General features: G+C 45.1%; 1 protein-coding gene across 1 annotated transcript in view; it reads left to right on the top strand.

Moving 5' to 3' along the window:
- The first annotated feature begins 10,721 nt into the window (after positions 1-10,721).
- LOC133065993 (heme transporter FLVCR2-like) overlaps positions 10,722-21,111 on the top strand; it is a 26,362-nt gene continuing 15,972 nt past the window's right edge. Inside the window, exons 1-3 of the mRNA XM_061156578.1 lie at positions 10,722-11,162; positions 15,357-15,498; positions 18,280-18,420. Coding sequence (XP_061012561.1) covers positions 10,722-11,162; positions 15,357-15,498; positions 18,280-18,420 — 724 coding nt within the window. The remainder of the gene's footprint in view (positions 11,163-15,356; positions 15,499-18,279; positions 18,421-21,111) is intronic.

Genomic DNA, 21,111 nt, shown 5'->3' with positions numbered 1-21,111 from the left:
GCAGACCCAGCTTGAGCTTGGGCTTGGTAACAAAACCATGTCCCCAGGGCAGAGCCTGGCATCCTCACATCCAGGCAGAAGGCTCTCATCCCATCCTCTCTTCTAAGAAGAAGGGGTCTGCCTTCTGCCTTTGGCCTCAGCAGGCCCTGCCTACATCCCCTTCAAGGATGGACTCAGAGACTCTCTGTATTGAGAGGGCCCTAGAGAGAAGAGGAATCCAGATTCACACTCAGCACAAGAGTGCACCCCAACCACGGGCTCCATGAGATGGGGACAATGGGCAACTCCCATGGGGGAGATGCCTCAGGAAAGAGAAAGACAAACAAAATAAACAGAGGAGATGGGAACACTAGGAAGAAGCTGTGTAATAGGGCAGGGGCAGGCATGCAGGTAAGCTACCATCAGCAGTCCCCCTCAGCCAATGGTCAAAGTTTCCGTGGGCTCCTCCCTGAAGCAAGCAACCATCAGTGAGCAACCGTTAAGGAGTGACCACTAACAGTCTCTCTCAGGCGTTGGTTGGCATTGCAGTGGGTCCCTGCCCATCACCTTCCTTTCTGTAAAAGGGGCTTGGATTGGGACTGAGGGAAGATGGTTTTTTGAGACTGCCATCTTCTTGGTCTGCTAGCTTTCTGATTAAAGTTGTTATTCCTTGCCCCAACAAATCATCTCCTGATGTAGTGGCCTATCATGTGGTGAGCAGAGCAAGCTTGGACTCAATAGCAATTTCAGCAAAGCCGGACAAGAACCCTGCTGCTTGTGGCCAGCCAGCCCTGGTTGGAGAATTTTCAGGTAAGGCCTGAGCAGCTGCTGGAACCACTTTGTCCTGATAATCTTGCCTTCAAAATTCCCTGAAGCAGCATCGGCTACCCCAGCGCTTGGCAGTCGGAGCAAGAAATCGACATTTAGGAGTTCTGACAGTAGGCAAGTTGCTCTGCTCTGTACAACCAGGAACATTCTCTCCTTTCAGTTTGGGTTTATCTTTTGAGGGAAAAGACAACTTGTTTCACAATTGATTGTTATTCCCTCTTGGAGAGGGGAATTGGCGGACTCTACAGGATTTGTGAACTGGTTGGTTTGCTTGTGTTCTGCGTTCATTCACGATGGAATCTGTTTAGACTTTTGGTGTTGAAATTTGCTTGTGCTTTTTGTGTTTTGTTGCTCTTGAACTTATAAATATGGGAACTACTCCATTTGTCCCCAAGGAAAGCCCTTTGGGGTGAATTTTAAATCAGTGGGCAAAATACAGCTGTGGGCCTATGACTAAAAAAGATGATATTCTGTTGCTATAGTGTGTGGTCCCAGTGGAGAGTGATAGCCCCTGAATGACTATGAAATTGCAGTGAGAATTGTTTTGTTAAAGAGCAGGTAAAAGTGATGAGACTCCATATGTAGAAGCATTTATGCTACTGCATCAGGAGGAAAAGAGGTCAGACGACTGCCGCCTTATGGTTCAGTGGTCTAAAATGAAACCCAAGGGGACCCCTGTTTTACAAGAGGGAGAAGGAGAAAATGAGACTGAGGACATGTTATTTCAAAACTTAAGCCCCCCCCCCCCCCCCCCCGCCTCCGGACAGCCTGACTCCCCTACAGGTCGAGCAGGCTTCACTGGTAGTTGTTCCAACCACTCCTTATGCCACCAAGACAGTCATGGCCTCCTGTTTCCTCTGCTTAGGGGGATCATTTAGAAGTTTCTAGGCTAACCCCTGGGGCACAGGGGCTGGCTTTGTGTCACCATCTAAGACTTGAAAAGGGCACCCAGTTTGGACCAGGAGCCACTTCCAGAGCAGGGCAATTTCCCATGTGTCGATGTCCCGCAGGAGGCCTTAATGCAGATGGTCACCCAGTCTGGTTTCTACTGATGCACAGTCTATTCTCAACTTTGGATTTATTTAATTGGAAAATCCATAACCCTGCATACCGAGAGGACCCACTCCACATGACTGAACTTTTCATTCTGCCTTTGCCGCTCACCCTTGCTCTTGGGTAGACATTCGCACTCTTATGAATGGATGTTTGCTGGGGATGAAAGAAAGATGGTCATCAAGGCTAAAGAGGAAACACCGTAGCCTCTTTGAGCAGGTGCCAATGGAACTCCAAAGTGAATCTGGCAGTTCCAACTGCTGAGCCTGCCTGGGATCCTAATAATGGAGGTACGCTGCTCCTAGAGCATTACGGGAAGTGCATCTTAGCAGGCCTTCGAAAGGGAGTATCTAGGCAAAAGAGCTTAAGAAAAAGTCAAGAGCTACACCAAAACCCAATGAGGATCCATCAGAGTTTCTAGAAAGCAGTTTTAAAGCTTATAGCTGCTACACTTGTGCAGACCCTGAAGACCCCAGGAATTTGAGAACGGTAACTATGACCTCCATTGAGCAAAGCGCCCTAGATATTAGAAGAAAATTATATAAAAGTTACATGGTGCATTTGGAATGACCCTTTCTCTATTGGTATATGTTGCTTTTAAAGTGTTCAACAACAGGGAACAACAAGAGAAGCAAGAGGATGCAAGACAGAACCTTGCTTTACTAGCAGCAGCTTTGGATTCCCAGATGGGTAATAACCTGAAGAGAGGTAAGCCACTATTGGGAAGGGAACAATAAACTTACTGTAAGGAGGAAAGGCATTGGAAAATAGGTTGCCCAGGGATAAGGAATAAGAAGGAAAACAATGACAGAAAGACAGGAGCCTCTCATATGGTTGAAAGACAGGAACATTCTAATGAATGAAGAGGCCCGAGATCTCCCTTGGACTTGAGGCATCCAGTCCCCTGGGGGACTTTGACAGGTGGGGGAAGTTGATTGATTTTCTGATAGATACGTGCGGAACACACTCTCTCGTAAACACCAAGGGGGCACAGAAAACATCTCAATCCATCCTGGTCATGGGTACAAAACTATTCTTTTGACAACCTTTAGAATGTCAATTAGGGGACCTCACCCTGAAACACGGTATCTTGTATATGCCAGTGTGTCCAGTCTCTCTTTTGGGCCAAGATCTCCTTTGTAACTTCAATGCCCAAGTAACTGTTCTGTTAGAAGAGCTTGACATCAGGGTCCCACCAGAGCATGCTGTATGCCTACATGGCACTCATGGACATCTCAGAAAAGGACAGAACTCTCACCTCCCAGCATCTCTCCTCCCAGGCCTGCAGAAAGGTAAGGCTGGAAGTGTGGGCTGATGGCACCCCAGGATAGGGCAAAAACACAAGGCTAATACAAATCCCATTAAAAAGGGATGCTGGGACACCTAATACCCCCTTAAGCAAGAAACCCACAAGGTAATTCAGCCAGTTCTCAAAAGGTTTTTGAAAATAGGACTGATTACACTTTGTCTGTCCCTGTATAACACCCCTATCTTCCCAGTCAAAAAGTCAAACCCAGCAGAGTATTGCTTTGTCTAAGACTTGAGGGCTAGTAATGAAATAGTCTAAGATTTGCACCCTGTGGTAGCTACTTAACAACTATCCACTCTCCTTTCAACTATTCTAGGAGAATTAAAGCTGTTTGTGAGTTTTGGACTTGAAAGATGCTTTTTCTCTGCATCCCTATCACAGAAGAATCATAGCAGCTATTTGTTTTTGAGTGATAGCACACAAGAACACAGATAGTCCAACAGTATAGTTGGACAGTCCTGCCTCAAGGATTTAAGAATTCCCCGATCTTGGAGACTTCCCTGATGGTCCATGGTTAAGACTCCATGCCTCTACTGCACTGCATGGGTCACAGGTTCTATCCGTGGTTGGGGAACTAAGATCCCACATGCTGCATGTGGTACAGCAGAAAAAAAATTCCCCTTACGTTTTTGGGAAATGTTAGTGTTGGTTAGGGATCTTAGAAACTTCAAATTGGATGACAAACTCTTCCTCCAATATGTGGGCAATTTGATTATAGAAGCCCTACACAAAATAGTGAAAGTTTTAGTCACTCAGTCGTGTCCCACTCTTTGCAGCCCCGTGGACTGTAGCCCACCAGGCTCCTCTGTGCATGGAATTTTCCAGGCAAGAATACCGGATTGGGTTGCCATTTCCTTCTCCAGGGATCTAACCCAGGTCTCCTGCTTGGTAGGCAGATTCTTTAGCTCTGAGCTACCAGGGAAGCCCCTGGTTTTACTTACCACACAGTCATCCATCATATTAGCTGGAATAAAGCCATGGATATATCGCATTCAGGTCAAAGCAGCCCCACTGTCATCAGAAAATGACCCAACTCCTGAGAGGCCTAGAGAGCAATAGGTTTGTGAGCCCTTAGAAGCCTTAAGGTTGCTCTTCAAAAACGATAAGTGTTGAGATTAAAAGTTCCTTGTAGAAGGAATTTCATCAGATTCAGATAGTTGTAGTTAAAGAAAGAGAATTGTATTACTTAGTAAAATTTTAAAGAAATATTCCTAGCCCAAAGCTGATCAATTCCATTTTACAACCATGCCCTCATCATCCCTGTTTAGCAGGAAGTAGCTAGGAAGGTTATCACCCCTTGTTCCCACTAGATTGTATCTAGATTGATACATGGGAATTGTAGTGCAGGCATGTGAGCCAGAGACTGTCAGAGGTCCCTCTCAGCCATTTGTTGGCATCACAGTGGCCGCCACTTCCTCTGATGTGGATAGTTGTAAGTGTAAAAGGAGCCAATTTCAGACTGAGGGAAAATAGATTTTTTCAGACAGTACTCTGTCAAATTCTTGGTCTGCTAGCTTCCTGATTAAAGTCATTATTCACTGCCTCCAGCAACTCATCTCCCATTTACTGCCTTGTCGTGTGGTGAGCAGGGCAAGCTTGGATTGGGTAACAGCTGCACATGCTTTCATTCATGTTGAGGTTTCCGGAGAGGTATACTCAGGAATTGCCTCTTGGAAGTCACTTCAATTACACCTTAATGTCCCTTCTGGGGCCAGTTAACAAGCTAAGAGGTTCAGGATTGACTATGAAAGGAATGATTCATAACCTCAAAGAACCCATGGAAAATAGAGGACTTAAAGAGGAAAACAAGCATCCATGCTACCATTAGAAAGGAGCTCCCAGAAAGGTGAACAGGGTGAACTCCGAATCAGACTTGGGCGCTAAGGAAGGCTTCCTGGAGGAGGTGATGCTTGTCCTGCAGTGAAGCATGGCACATGCTCGGCATGATGTGTTCATAGCGCTGCCTGGGAGCTGCAGGCAGGTCCAGCACGTGGAGGGAAGGGTGGGAGTGGTGGCCAGAGCGACATCACAACCTCTTGTGTGCCAAGTCAAGGAGTGAGAACTTTCTTGAAGCTAGGGGTGGCTACTGGAGCGTTCAAGGCAGGGCAGAGGCTGGGACAGAAGTGAAAAGCCCTGTGGAACTGAATGATGGGAACAAGACGTGTAAGAACGATGAAGATGGCATCAGAGAATCAAGGTAAAAAGCCATAACAATCTGAACTAAGAAGGTAAGGCAGTCAGCACTCAGTGGATGGAGTAACGGTGCTTCTCAGGGTTTGGGTTTGGCTGACTGTGAGCTGGCAGAGCTACTCATTGACACACAGGATTCAGGGGAGAAGCAGACCTGGGCTTGGCCTTTGGATGCTGGGGAGCAGGTGAGTCATAAATATTTTAGAAGGCATCAGACCCCCATAGAGTCTACAAGCCTGACAGTCACTAGAAGCAGACCGAAGGTCAGAGAAGGGTGAAGACTTGTGTGCAGGTAACAGGGCCTCTGACCACGCACCTGCTTTTCTGAGGAGACATCCAGCACAGCTTGGGAGGACACAGCTCAACTGAAGAGGCTTCCCTGTGGCTCCAGAGTTGGAGACTTGGTGTTCATTTTAGCACCAACATTATAAAGTCCAGGATGTAATTGACCTCACCCCTGGACATCCCCTGTGGGCCTCAGAGAAGCAGCTCAATCTCTATTATTGATCTATTTTTAAATTTTGAGGTTTTTTTAAACCAAAGTTTTGCATAGTTTAAAAAACTCAAATTATTATCTATCAAAAATATCATTGCCTACCTTGCTTTCCTAGTCCTCTGAGGCAACTATTTCAGCCATTAGCAGATGATTCTTTGGTATTTACCTTCCTCGCTCTAAATAACATGGGTATACAAATACTTCCTGATTTTATCCGTGATAGGCGTTATTTGCTGACTTTCCAATATGGCAGTCAAGGATTTAGCTCTGCTCACCCCACCCTCATCTCCCCCACATGCATGCACCCACTTCCTGTTCCCCCATCCTCCCAATATATTTGTCATATTTGATCATATCAAGTTCAGTTTTCATATTATTATGGTTGCGCTCATGTTCATAACTGAGTCTCTTAAGGTAATCATGACTTTGTTTCCTTTTCCTTCATAGCTTTTTATATTTCACTGGAATTTAAGGTTGCCTCCCCTCCCCATTTATTTCGTTATATTTGTGGTACTGATCACGAGCCCCATCCCTAATCCTCTCCCAGTCTGTAAACCTCTTTCGATATTCTGAAACAGTCTTCTCAGTCTCATCCTGACAGATCTTCCCTGGGGCCTTTGATCACCTTGGGTCTGAACAGGCGGCTTCCCTGCCTGGCTCACAGCTGTCCACTTGGGGTGTCCCTTTACTGCCATCTTGGTGAGTCCCGTTGCCTTTCCTGGGGTTGGAGTCCTGGTTTCTTCAGTCTCACAGCTTACTCTCTCTGGGTTTCCTCCCTCATTTTGCTGAAGCACATCCTTTAGCAGCTTCTTGAGAAGAGAAGGAAGTGCTTTAAAAAACTTTACATGTGTGAAAGTGTTTTATTCTTTCCTAGTACTATTTTTTTTCCTTTGGTGGTCTCCATGTAGGATTCTAGGCAGGAAATGATTCTCCTTCAGAAAACATTGTTCTACTGACCTCCAGGTTCCAGGCTTGACGACAACCTGATGACACTCTGCACCTGTTTTCTTGAAAGTGTTTTAAGAACCTGTTCTTATTCCATGAGACAAGTGCTCGGGCCTGGTGCACTGGGAAGACCCAGAGGAACTGGGTGGAGAGGGAGGTGGGAGGGGGGATCGGGATGGGGAATACATGTAACTCTATGGCTGATTCATATCAATGTATGACAAAACCCACTGAAATGTTGTGAAGTAATTAGCCTCCAACTAATAAAAAAAATTTTAAAAAAAGAACCTGTTCTTCTCTCTGTGTAAACTGATTGGCTCTCTTCTTCGTTCCAGTTTTCAAAATTCCGTAGTGATAAGAAATTCAACTCAACTCTACACACAGATATTGAGACAGACATATGCAGTGGAGCTTCCTTCACTCAGGGTTCCAGGCTGAACAAAGACATGTACAAGAGTTTCTAGCGAGAATATACGGGAAGTGCGGAAGCTAAGGCCAACAGGCTGTGGGTGAGTATGCAGTATTGCACATGGAAATGACACGTACAAGATGTGTAAGGGCAACATGTATATAAATTCCACATGTCATTACTTTTTAAGGGGGACTCACGTAGGGTCTCAACCTGATTCATTAGCTATTTAGCCTGCCCATGCCCTTCACATCCTCCATGCTATTTCTACAGCCCCCGTGGAGGTGGTGATAAGCGCTCAAAAAGGGTGCCACACCCCCTGACCTTGGGACTGCTGGAAACCACTGCATGTACAGCCCAGGTTGCAGTGGGGAGCAGCCCCTGGGGTTGGAGGCTTTTGTTTGGTGCTGTGGGAGAAGACTGAGGCACTACCCACCCTCACATGTGTTTTTTGGGGTGGAGGGATTGAGGAGGGCCTACCTCCCTCAACACCCCCAGCCATGGGGTGTCTTCCTTTCTCATCTCTGTTTTGACCTGTAAGTCCAGCTCATCTTTGCCTTTGATATGTAACCAAAGGAAAACTAAGAAAAAATAGAAAAATACCACCACCTTTGGACTTCAGGATCAGCTCCTAATACCAATGGTACTGTTCACCTCCAGGCGACAGACTTCTTAACCTTTCTGCACAGAACCAGGAAGACTTGAACTCAAGGTCAGGGGTTCTCTCTAGCTCCCTAGGGGAGTCAATTGGAGTAGAACTAGGAACCAGAATCCCTTTAAGAAAACAATCACTAAAATGTCCTTCTCCTTCAGCTTCAACATGTACCAATTGATGTCTATAGAAAGAACATACTGATAAATAGAACATATAGTAAGCTGCTCAATGAATGTTTCTTCCCTGAATACAAAATATTTCCCTCAATGTAAAATCTACCCCACATTTGTATACCTTTCCTCTCCCTGGTGGGAATCAGCCAAGAGACAGTACTACAGTACTTGGTGGCTGTCAGAATATTGTTTTTTAAAACAATTGACATACTATCTTAATAATTCTCACAGCAACCCTATGACACATGTAGTTTTAATCTTCATTTTACACATTCATAAACTGAAGACTAAAGAGGTAAAATAACTTGCCCAGGATCCCAAAGCCCATAATGTAGAACAAACCCTGAGTACACTAAGTCCAGCACTCACAGTAGACCTGACTCCCTCCACACAAAAGGCAACCCCAAATACCACTTGAATCCCAGGTTAGACACTTGGGAATTGTCACTAAACTGAAGCATTGCCCTGGAGGAGCACATGGGAGAGACTCATGGAAAGGGACTCAGGAAACTGATCTGCTCGTTCTGATGCTAGTCAGCGGTGGGGCTCTGACAACACCCTCTGACTCTCTGGGCTTCAGTTTCCAGACCCATAAAATGAAGTGAAGAATGTATCTGCAGAGTTTTAGGAGAGAACCATGATAACCTAGGGAAAGAAACAGAGAGACCTCTCAGAGGGCTTCCCGAAAATGGAAGTTCCATGTTCCCTGGAGAAAGATGGGGAAAACTTTGGAATTTTGAGACAGGGGATGGGAAATTAAGGTAGAAGTTCTTTAGATGGGTATGAGTTCCCTCTTCAGACACTCTGCTATAACCCAAGACTTCATGATTTCTACCAAAAAATTGGATGCCTTCAAGTAGTGTTCCCTCTCCTAGAAACCAGTGGCTCTCAAACCACAAGGGTGCTCACTTGGCTGCAAGTTGAGATCACCTGGGCAGCTTTAAACATGCTCAGGCTGGATCCATGCTCAGAGACCTGATTGGGGGTGTGGCAGAGGCTTTGGGAATGTGGAGTTCCCCATGTGATTTTAATGTGCAGAACAGGTTTAGAACCACATTCGCAGAGCCTTAAATTCTTTTTTGCTGTAAAAATTAAAGAACACAGCAAGAAAGCACAGCACCCAGTGGCACTTGAACTTTAATATGCTAACAAACGAATCACCTAGAAGTCTTAAAATGCAGCCGCTAATTCAGTAGGTTGGGGTGAACCTGGGCTTCTGCCTTTGTAACAAACCCAAGGGGATGCCAACACTGCTGTCCCCAGACTGTGCCTGAGTAGCCAGCCTGTATCATGAACAGATACAAACTTGCAGGAGAATTATGCCTCTTTAGATCAGCTGAGACCTTAAGTAAGAAGTTACTTCCCTTCTTTGTGCCTCAGTTTTCGAATCTAAAAAATGCAGACTAGTGATAGCACTTCCATCACAGAATTCTTGTGATGCTTAAATGAGTGAACACCGTAAACAGATTTAGCACAACACAAAAATTTGTGTGTTTTTAATTGTTAAGATACCTGACACTCCTGGAATGCTTACTACCTGCCAGGAATTTTCGAAGTGCTTTTAAATCTTAACCCACTCAAACCTCCAAACAATACTGTGAGGAAGGTACCATTATCTCATCATCCTTGGTTCACAGATTTTCAAAAAAACGGAGACACAGAGTTGTGGAGAATTTTAATTTACAGAACACACTTAGGAGCAGCTGGGCTGGTGTTTGAAACCAGGGAAGATCTGGCCTCTAATCTCTCAGGGCTGAAATAAATTAGTGTTTGAGGATTTGACTTGAGGGTTTACCTTCTGGGATGGGCTGCAGACCAGCAGGCGGCAGTCTAGGGCTACCTGGCTGCGGAGACCACTTAACAGTGTGTGCTGTGCTAGGCAGTTCACTCAGCTTTCACTGGGTCTTCAGCATCTCAGAACTCCCCCTCTCCCCTCCCCCTCAGGTCCCCGCGCGTAGGAAGCCACCCAGGAATCCAAAGGAAAGAAGAACCCTGCCAATTAGCTGCAAATCTGAGTTCCCTAACAAAAGACCATGTCTGGGGGAAAAGCAACTAAGAGACAAGTTTTCCGTAACTCACCTTTATCCCAAGAGCACAACCAGCCTGGGAAACCTACAGATTTCTCTTTATACTGAAAGTCTAGCAAAAAGGGTTGGGAATTAGGGTGGGAGAGTGAGGTGGAGCCAGGCCCCAAAGCCCGCCCCAGAGCTATCAGAGTCCTGCAAAGTTCTTGTGCAAGGAGATAACTGTTTTTGATGGTCCGCTGAACTGTTTTTGATGGCCAGAAAGCCTTGGGAGGTTTCCAGAACTGGCTTGAGGCATTTTCCACCAGCCTAGGGGATAGTAGTCAGGGACAGAGGACATAAAGGCCAAGTGGGAGCAGAACTGGGAGGTGAGCACAGGGAGCCCCACTCTAGGCTCTTTGGTAGGCTCAGGCCTCCCTTTATTCTGTGACTCTAGGACAGGTGGGGCAAGTGGCCTGAGGGCTTCAGAGAACTGGTCACAGCACTGTCTCTAAAGACTGCTGGAGTCCCTAGCACGTGCTCAAGGCTCCGGTAGAGGTTGGAGTCATGGCAAGTGAAGATCCCAACCAACAGGAGCATGATGGCACCCCTTCTCAGATGTCCCCACTCGAGGCAGAAGCCCGCGGCTACACCCTATTCAGAGTCTTGGACAGAGAGTTCATGATCAAGGTGAGCAAGCGCCGGTGGGCGGTGGTCCTGGTGTCCAGCTGCTACTCCATGTGCAACGCCTTCCAGTGGATCCAATATGCTGCCATCAATAACATCTTCATGTACTTCTACGGGGTCAGTTCCTTTGCCATCGACTGGCTGTCCATGTGCTACATGCTGGCCTATATCCCTCTGCTCCTGCCGGTGGCCTGGCTCTTGAAGAAGTTTGGCCTGCGGACCATCGCCCTTACTGGCTCCGCTCTCAACTGCCTGGGGGCCTGGGTGAAGGTGGGCAGCCCGCAGCCACATCTCTTCCCAGTCACCGTGCTGGGCCAGGTCATCTGCTCCGTGGCCCAGGTCTTCATCCTGGGTATGCCCTCCCGCATTGCTTCCGTCTGGTTCGGAGATGATGAGGTGTCAACTGCCTGCTCCATAGCTGTCCTCGGCAATCAGGTGGGTGGAGGAGTGGGTGTTCACTGGGGACTGAGTGTTCGTTGTACCGAACTGCCTCATTGTGTGAAAGCTGTGTTTTCCGACTGCAACAGTGTTTGCGACCCTGGGTGAAGTGTGGCTGAGTCTGACCAAGTGTGATTGAGTGACTGTGTGAGAAAAGTGGGGAGACAGAAGGATGGGCCTTTCCTGTCACCCCCGGTATCTCCTCCGCAGGCAGAAAGCCTGCTGTCGCCGTCTTTATGATCTCATTCCTTAACTTACTTCACCAGGTTGAACCTGTGAATTCTGCACTGCTGTTCTTTCTTGGGGAGCAGTCCCTGCGTGTCAGACTATTCTGTATCTTAGAGTCTGGCAGATGATTTTTGCCCGTCCAACCAGCTTTCCTCAAGCACAGCATCTCCCTGTGGAAAAGCAGAGCAGGGCCCTGGTGGCCCTGGTGGTGGTCTCACCTTCTTTATACATAGCTGAGGCCAGGACAGCGGGAGCAGAGCTTGGGGCCCAACTCCTTCCCTGGGGTTTAGAGTCGGGTGCAGGAGGATGGGACAGAACTGTTGCTCTGATTTCCAAGGCCTAGAAACCACGGAAAGTCCTGGAAAGCTCGTATATGAAGCCTTTGTTTTTCCTTCATTCTGTAAGGAGAATCTTAAATTCTTTGCATCTCTGTTGAGTTTATGGGCCAGAAAGTTGGGCATGTTATGAACCTGATTTTTTAAAATTGTGGTGAAATAGACATATTTATAATTTTACCCAGTCACACTTGTACAATTCAATGACATTAATTTCATAAGGTTGTGTAAGAATTACCAATATATGTACCCAAAACTTTTTTCCTTCATCCCCAGCAACTCTGTACTGGTTAAATAACAACTTGTCCTTTCCCCTTCCTCCTGCCTCTAGTAAGCACTTCTACTTTCTATAAATTTGCATGTTCTAGGTACTGCATATAACCAAAATCATGTAATTTTGTCTTTTGAGTCTGGCTTACAAACTCTTTTTTTGTATGCTGATAAAACTAAAAAACTTATTATAATTATTGTTATTTTACATGTTTTGAAATTGTGGGTCATATAAGACTTCTAGGGTGAGACTTCTAGGGAAGGTAAAGAAGAACTGAATGCCAGTTCTGGTTTCTCCTTCATGCAAAGCTCTCACCAAAGATACAGGCAGGTGGGTGAGCTCAGAGGCCACTCCGGGAAGGAAACTAGACCAGTGCTCCCTCAAATGGTGCCCATTTACCTCACCTCTGGCTCCAGGACAAACTGCAGATGCCTGGGCCCTCACCTGGACTTCCTAATCAGATCCTCTAGGGAAGAGGCCAGGCGCCTGTGTTTCCACCTGGCTTCCCAGGCGAGGTTTGTGATCAGACGTGTGATCACCAGGAGAGAGGAGCACCGTGCCCTGGGAAGGCGCCCTCCTGGAGCCGGGTTCCTGTCAGGGCTGGGGTGTCTGTGCTGCGGTAGGATGGGCCGCTTCCCAGGTGGAGGAGCTGGGATCTCAGTCACTCCCCAGATTAAGGCAGGAGGGTGGGCTTGGGGCGGCGCTTATAATTCTGATTCACTTAAGGTTCTGAAAATATCCTGGAACCCTGGGGAGTGCGGGGCAGGGTGGCAGAGGCCCTGCAGGCCTGTGAGGTGGAACCACAGCAGAAGCTTCTAATCCTGTTTCTTTGACCTTCAGCTCAGTGCACTGCATGGGAGGAGGCTCTGGGAGCCTGGCCTGACTTCTGTCTTGGCCGTGTTGCCTTGGCAGGCAGTCTTGAGGGTCTGATGATTCTGTGGAATCAAGTCTCCATCTCCAATTTCCTTCTCCCTCGACCTTCCCACCCAGCCTGTCCCGTAGTAGATTATGGACCAGGAAGCTCCACATCCTTGTCCCCACTACAGATACATGAAGTAAACTAGAAAGTGGCAAAAATAGCTTTCTTATGGGAGTTTTTCAAAGTCAGCAACCAAACATATGCCCAACCAGGAAAACCCACGTTCAAAATGATAGAAAACTTGATGGAGGTTTTGCTCTCCCTTGCCCTCCCCTCTCCCCATCCTGTGTTTGCCAACACCCCATTCCTTTCTGCAAACCTAACACAGCAGAGCACACCAAATTTATGTTTTACCTAATGGTACTTAAAAAAATTTTTTTTATTAGGAGTATAGTTGATTTGCAATGTTGTGTTAGCCTCAGGTGTACAGCCTTTACAGCCTCAGGTGTAAAGTGAATCCATTATTGATATACATATATCTACCCTTTTAAAATTATTTTCCAAAACGGGCCATTATAGAGTATTTGAGTAGAGTTTTATATAGTAAGTGTTATGAGTTCAGTTCAGTTCAGTCGCTCAGTCGTGTCCGACTCTTTGTGACCTCATGAACCACAGCACGCCAGGCCTCCCTGTCCATCACCAACTCCCAGAGTTCACCCAAACTCATGTCCATTGAGTCGGTGATGCCATCCAACCATCTCATCCTCTGTCGTCTCCTTATCCTCCTGCCCTCAATCTTTCCCAGCATCAGGGTCTTCTCTAATGAGTCAGCTCTTCCCATCAGGGGGCCAAAGTTTTGGAGTTTCAGCTTCAACATCAGTCCTTCCAATGAACACCCAGGAATGATCTCCTTTAGGATGGACTGGTTGGATCTCCTTGCAGTCCAAGGGACTCTCAAGAGTCTTCTCCAACACCACACTTCAAAAGCATCAATTCTTTGGCACTCAGCTTTCTTTATATTCCAATTCTCACATCCATATATTGGAAAAACCATAACCTTGACTAGACAGACCTTTGCTGACAAAGTGATGTCTCTGCTTTTTAATATGCTGTCCAGGTTGATCATAACTTTCCTTGCAAGGAGTAAGCATCTTTTAATTTCATGGCTGCAGTCACCATCTGCAATGATTTTGGAGCACAAAAAAATAGAGTCAGTCACCATTTCCACTGTTTCCCCATCTATTTGCCATGAAGTGATGGGACTGGATGCCATGATCTTAGTTTTCTGAATGTTGAGCTTTAAGCCACCTTTTTCACTTTCCTCTTTTACCCTCATAAAGAGCTCTTTAGTAGTTCCTCTCCACTTTCTGCCATTAGAGTGATGTCATCTGCATATCTGAGGTTGTTGCTATTTCTCCCAGCAATCTTGATTCCAGCTTGTGATTCATCCAACTCAGCATTTCACATGATGAAATCTGCATATGGGTTTCCCAGGTGACTCTGTAGTAAAGAATCTGCCTGCAGTGCAGGAGACATGGGTTCCATCCCTGGGTTGTGAAGATCCCCTGGAGAAGGAAATGGCAATGCACTCCAGTATTCTTGCCTGGAGAATCCCATAGAGAGAAGAGACTGGCAGACTATAGTCCAGGGGGTCACAAAGAGTTGGACAAGACTTAGAGACTAAACAACAGCAACTCTGAATAGAAGTTAAATAAGCAGGGATACCGCTTTGTCATACTCCTTTCCCAATTTTGAGCCAGTCAGTTGTTCTATGTAGCAATCCAACTGTTGGATTCTTGACCCAGATACAGAATTCTCAGGAGACAGGTAAAGTGGTCTGGTACTCCTATCTCTTTAAGAATTTCTCACAGTTTGTTGTGATCCATACAGTCAAAGGTTTTCATGTAGTCAATGAAGCAAAAGAAGATGTTTTTTCTGAAACTCCCATGTTTTCTGCATGATCCAATGAATGTTGGCAATTTGATCTCTGAATCCTCTGCCTCTTTGAAACCCAGCTGGTAGATCTGGAAGTTCTTGGTTCTTGTACTGCTGAGCCTAGCTTGAAGGATTTTGAGCATTCCACATTTAAGAGATATCATAATGATACTTGTTTTTCTCTGTCTGACTTATTTCACTCAGTATGAGAATCTCTAGGTCCATTAGTGTTGCTGCAAATGGCATGATTTCATTCTACCTTAGAGATGGGAGTATAGGAACAATTGTTCAGTAGTTTGCAGCTAGAGAAGAGCCAGCTTGCATTGAGAACTTCAACTATAATTTTTTTCAATAGGATTGATACTGAGGGCTGTCATAAATGTAGGTGAGTTGAATTGTGAAGCAAAAGAAAGATCTCTATGGTGTCTTAAGAAGGAAAACAATCCCTGTTTGTGTTTTAAGAAAGAACAGAAGTTGGGGATTATGATCCTGATTAGGAGTGTGTTAAATGTGTATGTCACCTCTTGGACACTTATACAATTGATTCTCTCTGTCTTCTATAGCTTGGAATTGCCCTTGGGTTCTTGGTCCCTGCTGTCTCAGCACCCAACATCGATGACCCTGATGAGCTTGCCTACCACATCAGCATCATGTTCTACATAACAGCAGGTGTGGCCACTCTGCTTTTCATCCTTGTCCTCATCGGTAAGGTCATTAGCAGATTTAAGGGGTCGGTGGGGACGGAGGGAGGTCCTGCTGACTTGGGTGAGGACCTTATGAACATGACCCTAGAACACCATTCTAGGTACTGTGTACTCTATAAAATGTATCTACAGAAATTGGAGGCTGGGCTTCTGATGGTCTCCCAGCCTTAAAGCCTGAGTTACTGCTCATACAGTGCTAGCTGGTCCTGTGTACCTTGTTAGCTGCTCAGTAAGGTTTGGCGTGAAGTTTCCTAGCGCGACCTCATTAGAATTAATGGGCAGCCTGCCGATTCCCTTGATGAAACCCTGGCGAGCATTTATGATGTCACAGGCCCTGTGCTGAGTGTGCCTGATCTCATTGACTCTTCAAATGCCCTATAGAGGGGGTACCAGTATCAGTTCACTTAACTAAGAGGAAATTGATACTTGAGGAGAGTGATGGTATTCAAGATTAGATAGTAAGTGGCAGAGATTGGATTCAAGCCTAAATTGTTTAATTCCATACTCTAAAGTTCTGGAACAAAACAGGATTGACCTGCAAACTCTAGTCCTCTCATACATTCACCTGAAAATACCTGGGGACCACATTTTTAAAATACTTTTTAAAAAGGTATATAAGATAGACTTATTATGGAAAAATTTAGAAAATACAAAAAAAAGCATAAAGAAAAGGGGTCACCATTGTACCAGCTAATCCAAACCAGCAACCTCTAATAACTACTATTAATTTTATACGAATATATGTCTAAATATTGAGATATTTGGTTAATATGATTTATATCCTCTTTTATCATGAGTGATACCACACAGGCTGTGATAAATTCAGAAAGAGTGCAGGAGAAATGTTCATTTTCAGTGAATCATTTGTCTTTAAAGATTAACCAGCTGTCTCTTAATATCTGAAAATTCTACCACACATGTTAAAGTTTTCCTTCCTTCCCGCTGGCCTCACCTCCAGAGTCAAACAGTTTTATGATCACGCACCTCATCCGGCTGTTCTCACTGTCATTCCCTCCCTGGGTCCCAGCTGAGGAGGGGCTGCCTGTGGCTTTTCAAAGCTCATGGGATCTCTTGGATGGAGTTCCTTGTTGTTCATGGAAAGGTGGGAAGCTGTGAAGCTGTGGCTGAGAACGATCTCAGCCAGAATTGAAGTTTCAAACTGTAAATTACCCAGTTGTAAATCCTTGTTTATAGCAAAGGAGGGCCTGGTCTTCGTTGCAGTTGAGATCTGAAGGTAGGACATTTCTACAGTGTGACATTTTACTATTAATCACACATAGTGGTTGACTGAAAAGAACTGAAAAATCTTATCTGAATTGTGGTTTTCAGTTGGCAAGTCCCTGAGCAAACCCTGCCATTACAGATATTAAAAAACAAAACACTTCTTTCCTTGATTTCTTTCCCTTAATAGAAAGCTTGGGACCAAGTTGTTAGCTCAGCTGGTCAAGAATCTGCCTGCAATGCAGGAAACCCTGGTTCAATTCCTGGGTTGGGAAGATCCCCTGGAGAAGGGATAGGCTACCCACTCCAGTGTTTTTGCCTGGAGAATCCCCACGGACAGAGAAGCCTGGAGGGCTGTAGTTCAGGGAATTGAAAAGAGTCGGACACGACTAAGCACAGCACATACACATAATAAAAGGGGAGGTGAACAGGCCAGATAATGGATGAAAGGTTCCCCAAGGTGGTAAGTTATTCAAGAAAATTTTCAGAGAAGGAAGGAGCAAGGCCCTGAAGTGTGAGCTGGTGGGTTGGCTGAGCGGGGAGTTCATTTGATCTTCAAGAGATTAAACCTCATTTCCAGACCTTCCTCTAAATGGAGACAGTCTCCTGACCTTTCCCGAGTGTTCTTATGGAGGCTGGGGGTGAAGATGGTGCCTCAGCTGGGGGACCAATTTAGGCAGACAGCTGGTTAAACTCATGTGGCCCCCAGAGAAGTGAACAGCTGTCAGTGCAGTGAAATGGATTGTACCAGCTGTACTGAAATCAGAACATAAAGAGGATGGTTTTCCCACTGTCCCTCCCCGGTCCTTCCTATCAGAGGCCCCGTCCTGCAGGAGCATGTGTTAGTCCTCTGGTTTCTCAGGAGGCAGATGTCTGATTCCCGCTCTGAGAAACTAGGGACGGATTTGAGGTTTCTCCAATAGGAGCAGACCCTTTCCCTTACTCAGGGAGTGGCAGCATGTGCCAGGCTCTGTGCTCAGCATGGGCAGCCAAGCCCTTCCCTGGGAGGAGCTCTGCTGCTGAGTCCTTACCTGGGTAAGGACTTAATTCAGTAATCCCAGAGGCTCGGCTCTCACTTCCTCTGTCCCTGTGTTACTCCTGAACTTCTTCAGTGTTCCATGGTATGTTATTCCCTGATTATTAAGGGACCCCTGATCCTTGAGCGCTTCCTGGGAGGTGCTGAGTCCTCATCTGGGCTCAGTAATCCCAGAGGCTCGGCTCTTACTTCCTTTCTGTCCACTGGTTACTATGGGATTTTTCAGTGCTCTACCACTTGGTATTTGCCATTTATTGCAGGACTCCTTTATCCTTGAGTACTGCGTGGTAAGCCCAATGATTGTAGGTATGCAACAGCCATTAAGGAAAAGTAAGCAGAAGACCAGTCACTCAACCACAGAGATGCAGTTTCAAGGGAGGAAGCTATAGAGGATTTAATCAAAGAATTTATATTTCCTTTTGGAGTCTAAGCTCCTTGTCAGATGAGGGAGGCAGCTCTCATCCATGTGTCAGCTCTGCAGGAGTGGGACCAAGGGATTTTCAACCATCTCTCTGTTTCTTTCAGTATTCAAGGAGAAGCCTAAACATCCCCCCAGCAGGAACCAATGCCTGAGCTACGCCTTCGTGTCCCCTGATGCTTCGTTCTTAAGTTCCATCATTTCGGTCTTCAAAAAGCAGAACTTTGTGCTGCTCTTCATCAGCTATGGTAAGATGCAGATGTGTCTAGGCATGTACTTCAACTGGAAATGTGAAAGAAGAGACCTGATATGTCTGGATTTGGGGCATTTTTATACTAACAAATTATTTTCCTGAAATTCAAGTTTGACTGGGTGTACTGCTTTGTTGTTTTTATGTTTTTTGTTTATTTGTTTGCCCACACAGCATGTGGGATTTTAGTTCCCTGACCAGGGATCGAACCCACATCCCTCTTACATTGGAAGGCAGATTCTTAACCACTGGACCACCAAGGAAGTCCCTGTTGGGAGTTTTTTTAAGTCACTGTTTTAATTTCAGTACTTGCAGTTGGTCTGATCATATTTTCTACTTCTTCCTGGTTTAGTCTTAGAAGGTTGTGTCTTTCTAAGAATTTGTCCATTTCTTCAAGGTTGTCCATTTATTGGCATATAGTTTTTTTTTATAGTAGTCTCCTTATGAGACTTTGTATTTATGTGGCATCAGTTTTAGCTTCTCCTCTTTCGTTTCTAATTTATGATTTTGAGTTCTTTCCCTTTTACTTGATGAATCTAAAGGTTTATCAATATTGTTTATTTTTTCAAAGAACCAGCTTAAAAGTCCCTACTATTATTGTGTTACTGTTGCTTTCTCCTTTTATGGCTGTTAGCATTTGCCTTATATATTGAGGTTCTTCTATGTTGAGTGCATATATATAATTTTTATGTATCACTTGATCGTTATGTAGTGTCCTTCTTTGTATATTGTAATATTCTTTATTTTAAAGTCTATTTTGTCTGATACGAGTATTGCTGTAACTTTCTCTTGATTTCCATTTGCATGGAATATTTTTTTTTTTCCAATTCCTCCATTTCAGTCTGTATGTGTCCCTAGATGTGAAGTGGGTTGCTTGTAGACAGCATATATATGGGTCTTGTTTTTATATCCATTCAGTCAGTTTATGTCTTTTGGTTGAAGCATTTAATCTGTTTACATTTAAGGTAGTTATCAATGTGAATGTTCTTATTGCCATTTTGTTAATTGTTTAGGATTTGTTTTTGAAAGTCTGTTTTCTTCCCTTCCTCTTTTATTCTCTTCTCTTGTGATTGGATGTCTATCTATAATGATGTGTTTGGGTTGCTGTTTTTGTTGCTGTGTATCTATCGTAGATTTTTGGTTTGTGGTTTTCCTATCTTTTGATATAGCAGTCTATACATATACAAGACTGTTTTAAGTTGCTGAGCTTCTGATTTCAAGTGCATTTCCAATATCCTGCATTTGTGCTCTCCTCACGATTGCTGGTTTTGATATCATATGTGTGTGTGGATTATTTCCCACCTTTGTGTTTGTCTTTTGTCTTTCCTAGTGAGCTTCCCCATTTGCAATTTTCTTGATTCTAGTTGCCTTATTTTTTAATTTTTTTCCCCTGCCTAGAGAATTCTTTTAGGATTTGTTATAACACTGGTTTGGTCGTGCTGAATTCTTTTAGCTTTTGCTTATCTGTAAAGCTTGATTTCTCCATCAAATCTGAATGACCTGTCTAGGTAGAGTATTCTTGGTTGTAGGTTATTCCTTTTCATTACTTCAATTATATTGTGCCATTCTCTTCTGGCCAGCAAAGTTTCTGCTGAAAAATCAGCTGATAACCTTCTGGGAAAGATTGAGGGCAGGGGTGAAGGGGCGACAGAGGATGAGATGGTTGGATGGCATCACCAACTCAATGGACATGAGTTTGAGCAAACTCCAGGAAATAGTCTAGGACAGGGGAGCCTGGCATGCCGTAGTCCATGGGGTTGCAAAGAGTTGGATACGACTTAGCGACTGAACAATGACAACCTTATGGGAGTTCCCTTGTATGTTATTTGTTGCTTCTCTCTGGTTGCTTTTAGTAGTTTTTCTTTGTCTTTAATTTTTGTCAGTTTGATTAACAGGTGTCTCTGCATGTTCTCCTTGGGGTTCTCTTGTATGGGACTCTCTCTGCCTCCTGGACTTGAGTGAGAGTTTACTTTCTCATGTTAGGAAACTTTTTGACTATAATCTCTTCAAATATTTTCTCAGGCCCTCTCTTCTCCTTTTGGACCCCTATAATACATGTGTTGGTATGTTTAACATTGTCCCAGAAGTCTCTGAGACTGTCCTCATTTCTTTTCATTCTTTTTTCTTTATTCTGTCCCACAGCAGTGATTTCTATCATTCTGTCTCCCACCTCATTTATTTGCTCTTCTGCCTCAGTTATTCTGCTATTGATTCCTCCTAAGGTATTTTTTATAGCAGTTACTGTATTGTTCATCTCTGTTCTTTGTATTTCCTAGCTCTTTGTTGAACATCTCTTGTAACATCTCAGTCTGTGCCTTCATTCTTTTTCCAAGTGTGGCATTTTTGCAAGAGGAGATGAGCTCAAGTTCTTCTCCTCTGCCCTCTTTTCTGGAATCTAGGGGCTACTTTTGGTTTAGATGCCTAGTGCCTCTTCCTCAATGTGTGCTGGCTGTTATCCCAGTGATACGGGGTGTGCAGTTACAGCAGGCCTTGCGTGCCCCCAGGACAGTGGGCACAGGGCCTGGCGCCTACTCATGGGTCTCCTGATGGCAATCTGTGCCTGCCCCTGGAGCCCACCAGGACAGTGGTGACTTGTGCTGTCCTTGGACCTCCGGTAAGTGGTGTTCTGTTTCCTGGGCATGCTCACAGGGAAAGAAGCTCTTACGGTAGTCCTGCCCCTCTCCTCATG

This window comes from Dama dama, chromosome 12, assembly GCF_033118175.1.
Source record: "Dama dama isolate Ldn47 chromosome 12, ASM3311817v1, whole genome shotgun sequence".
NCBI lineage: Eukaryota > Metazoa > Chordata > Mammalia > Artiodactyla > Cervidae > Dama > Dama dama.
Note: the sequence above shows the minus strand (reverse complement) of the source record. Positions and strands in the feature narration are given on the sequence as shown.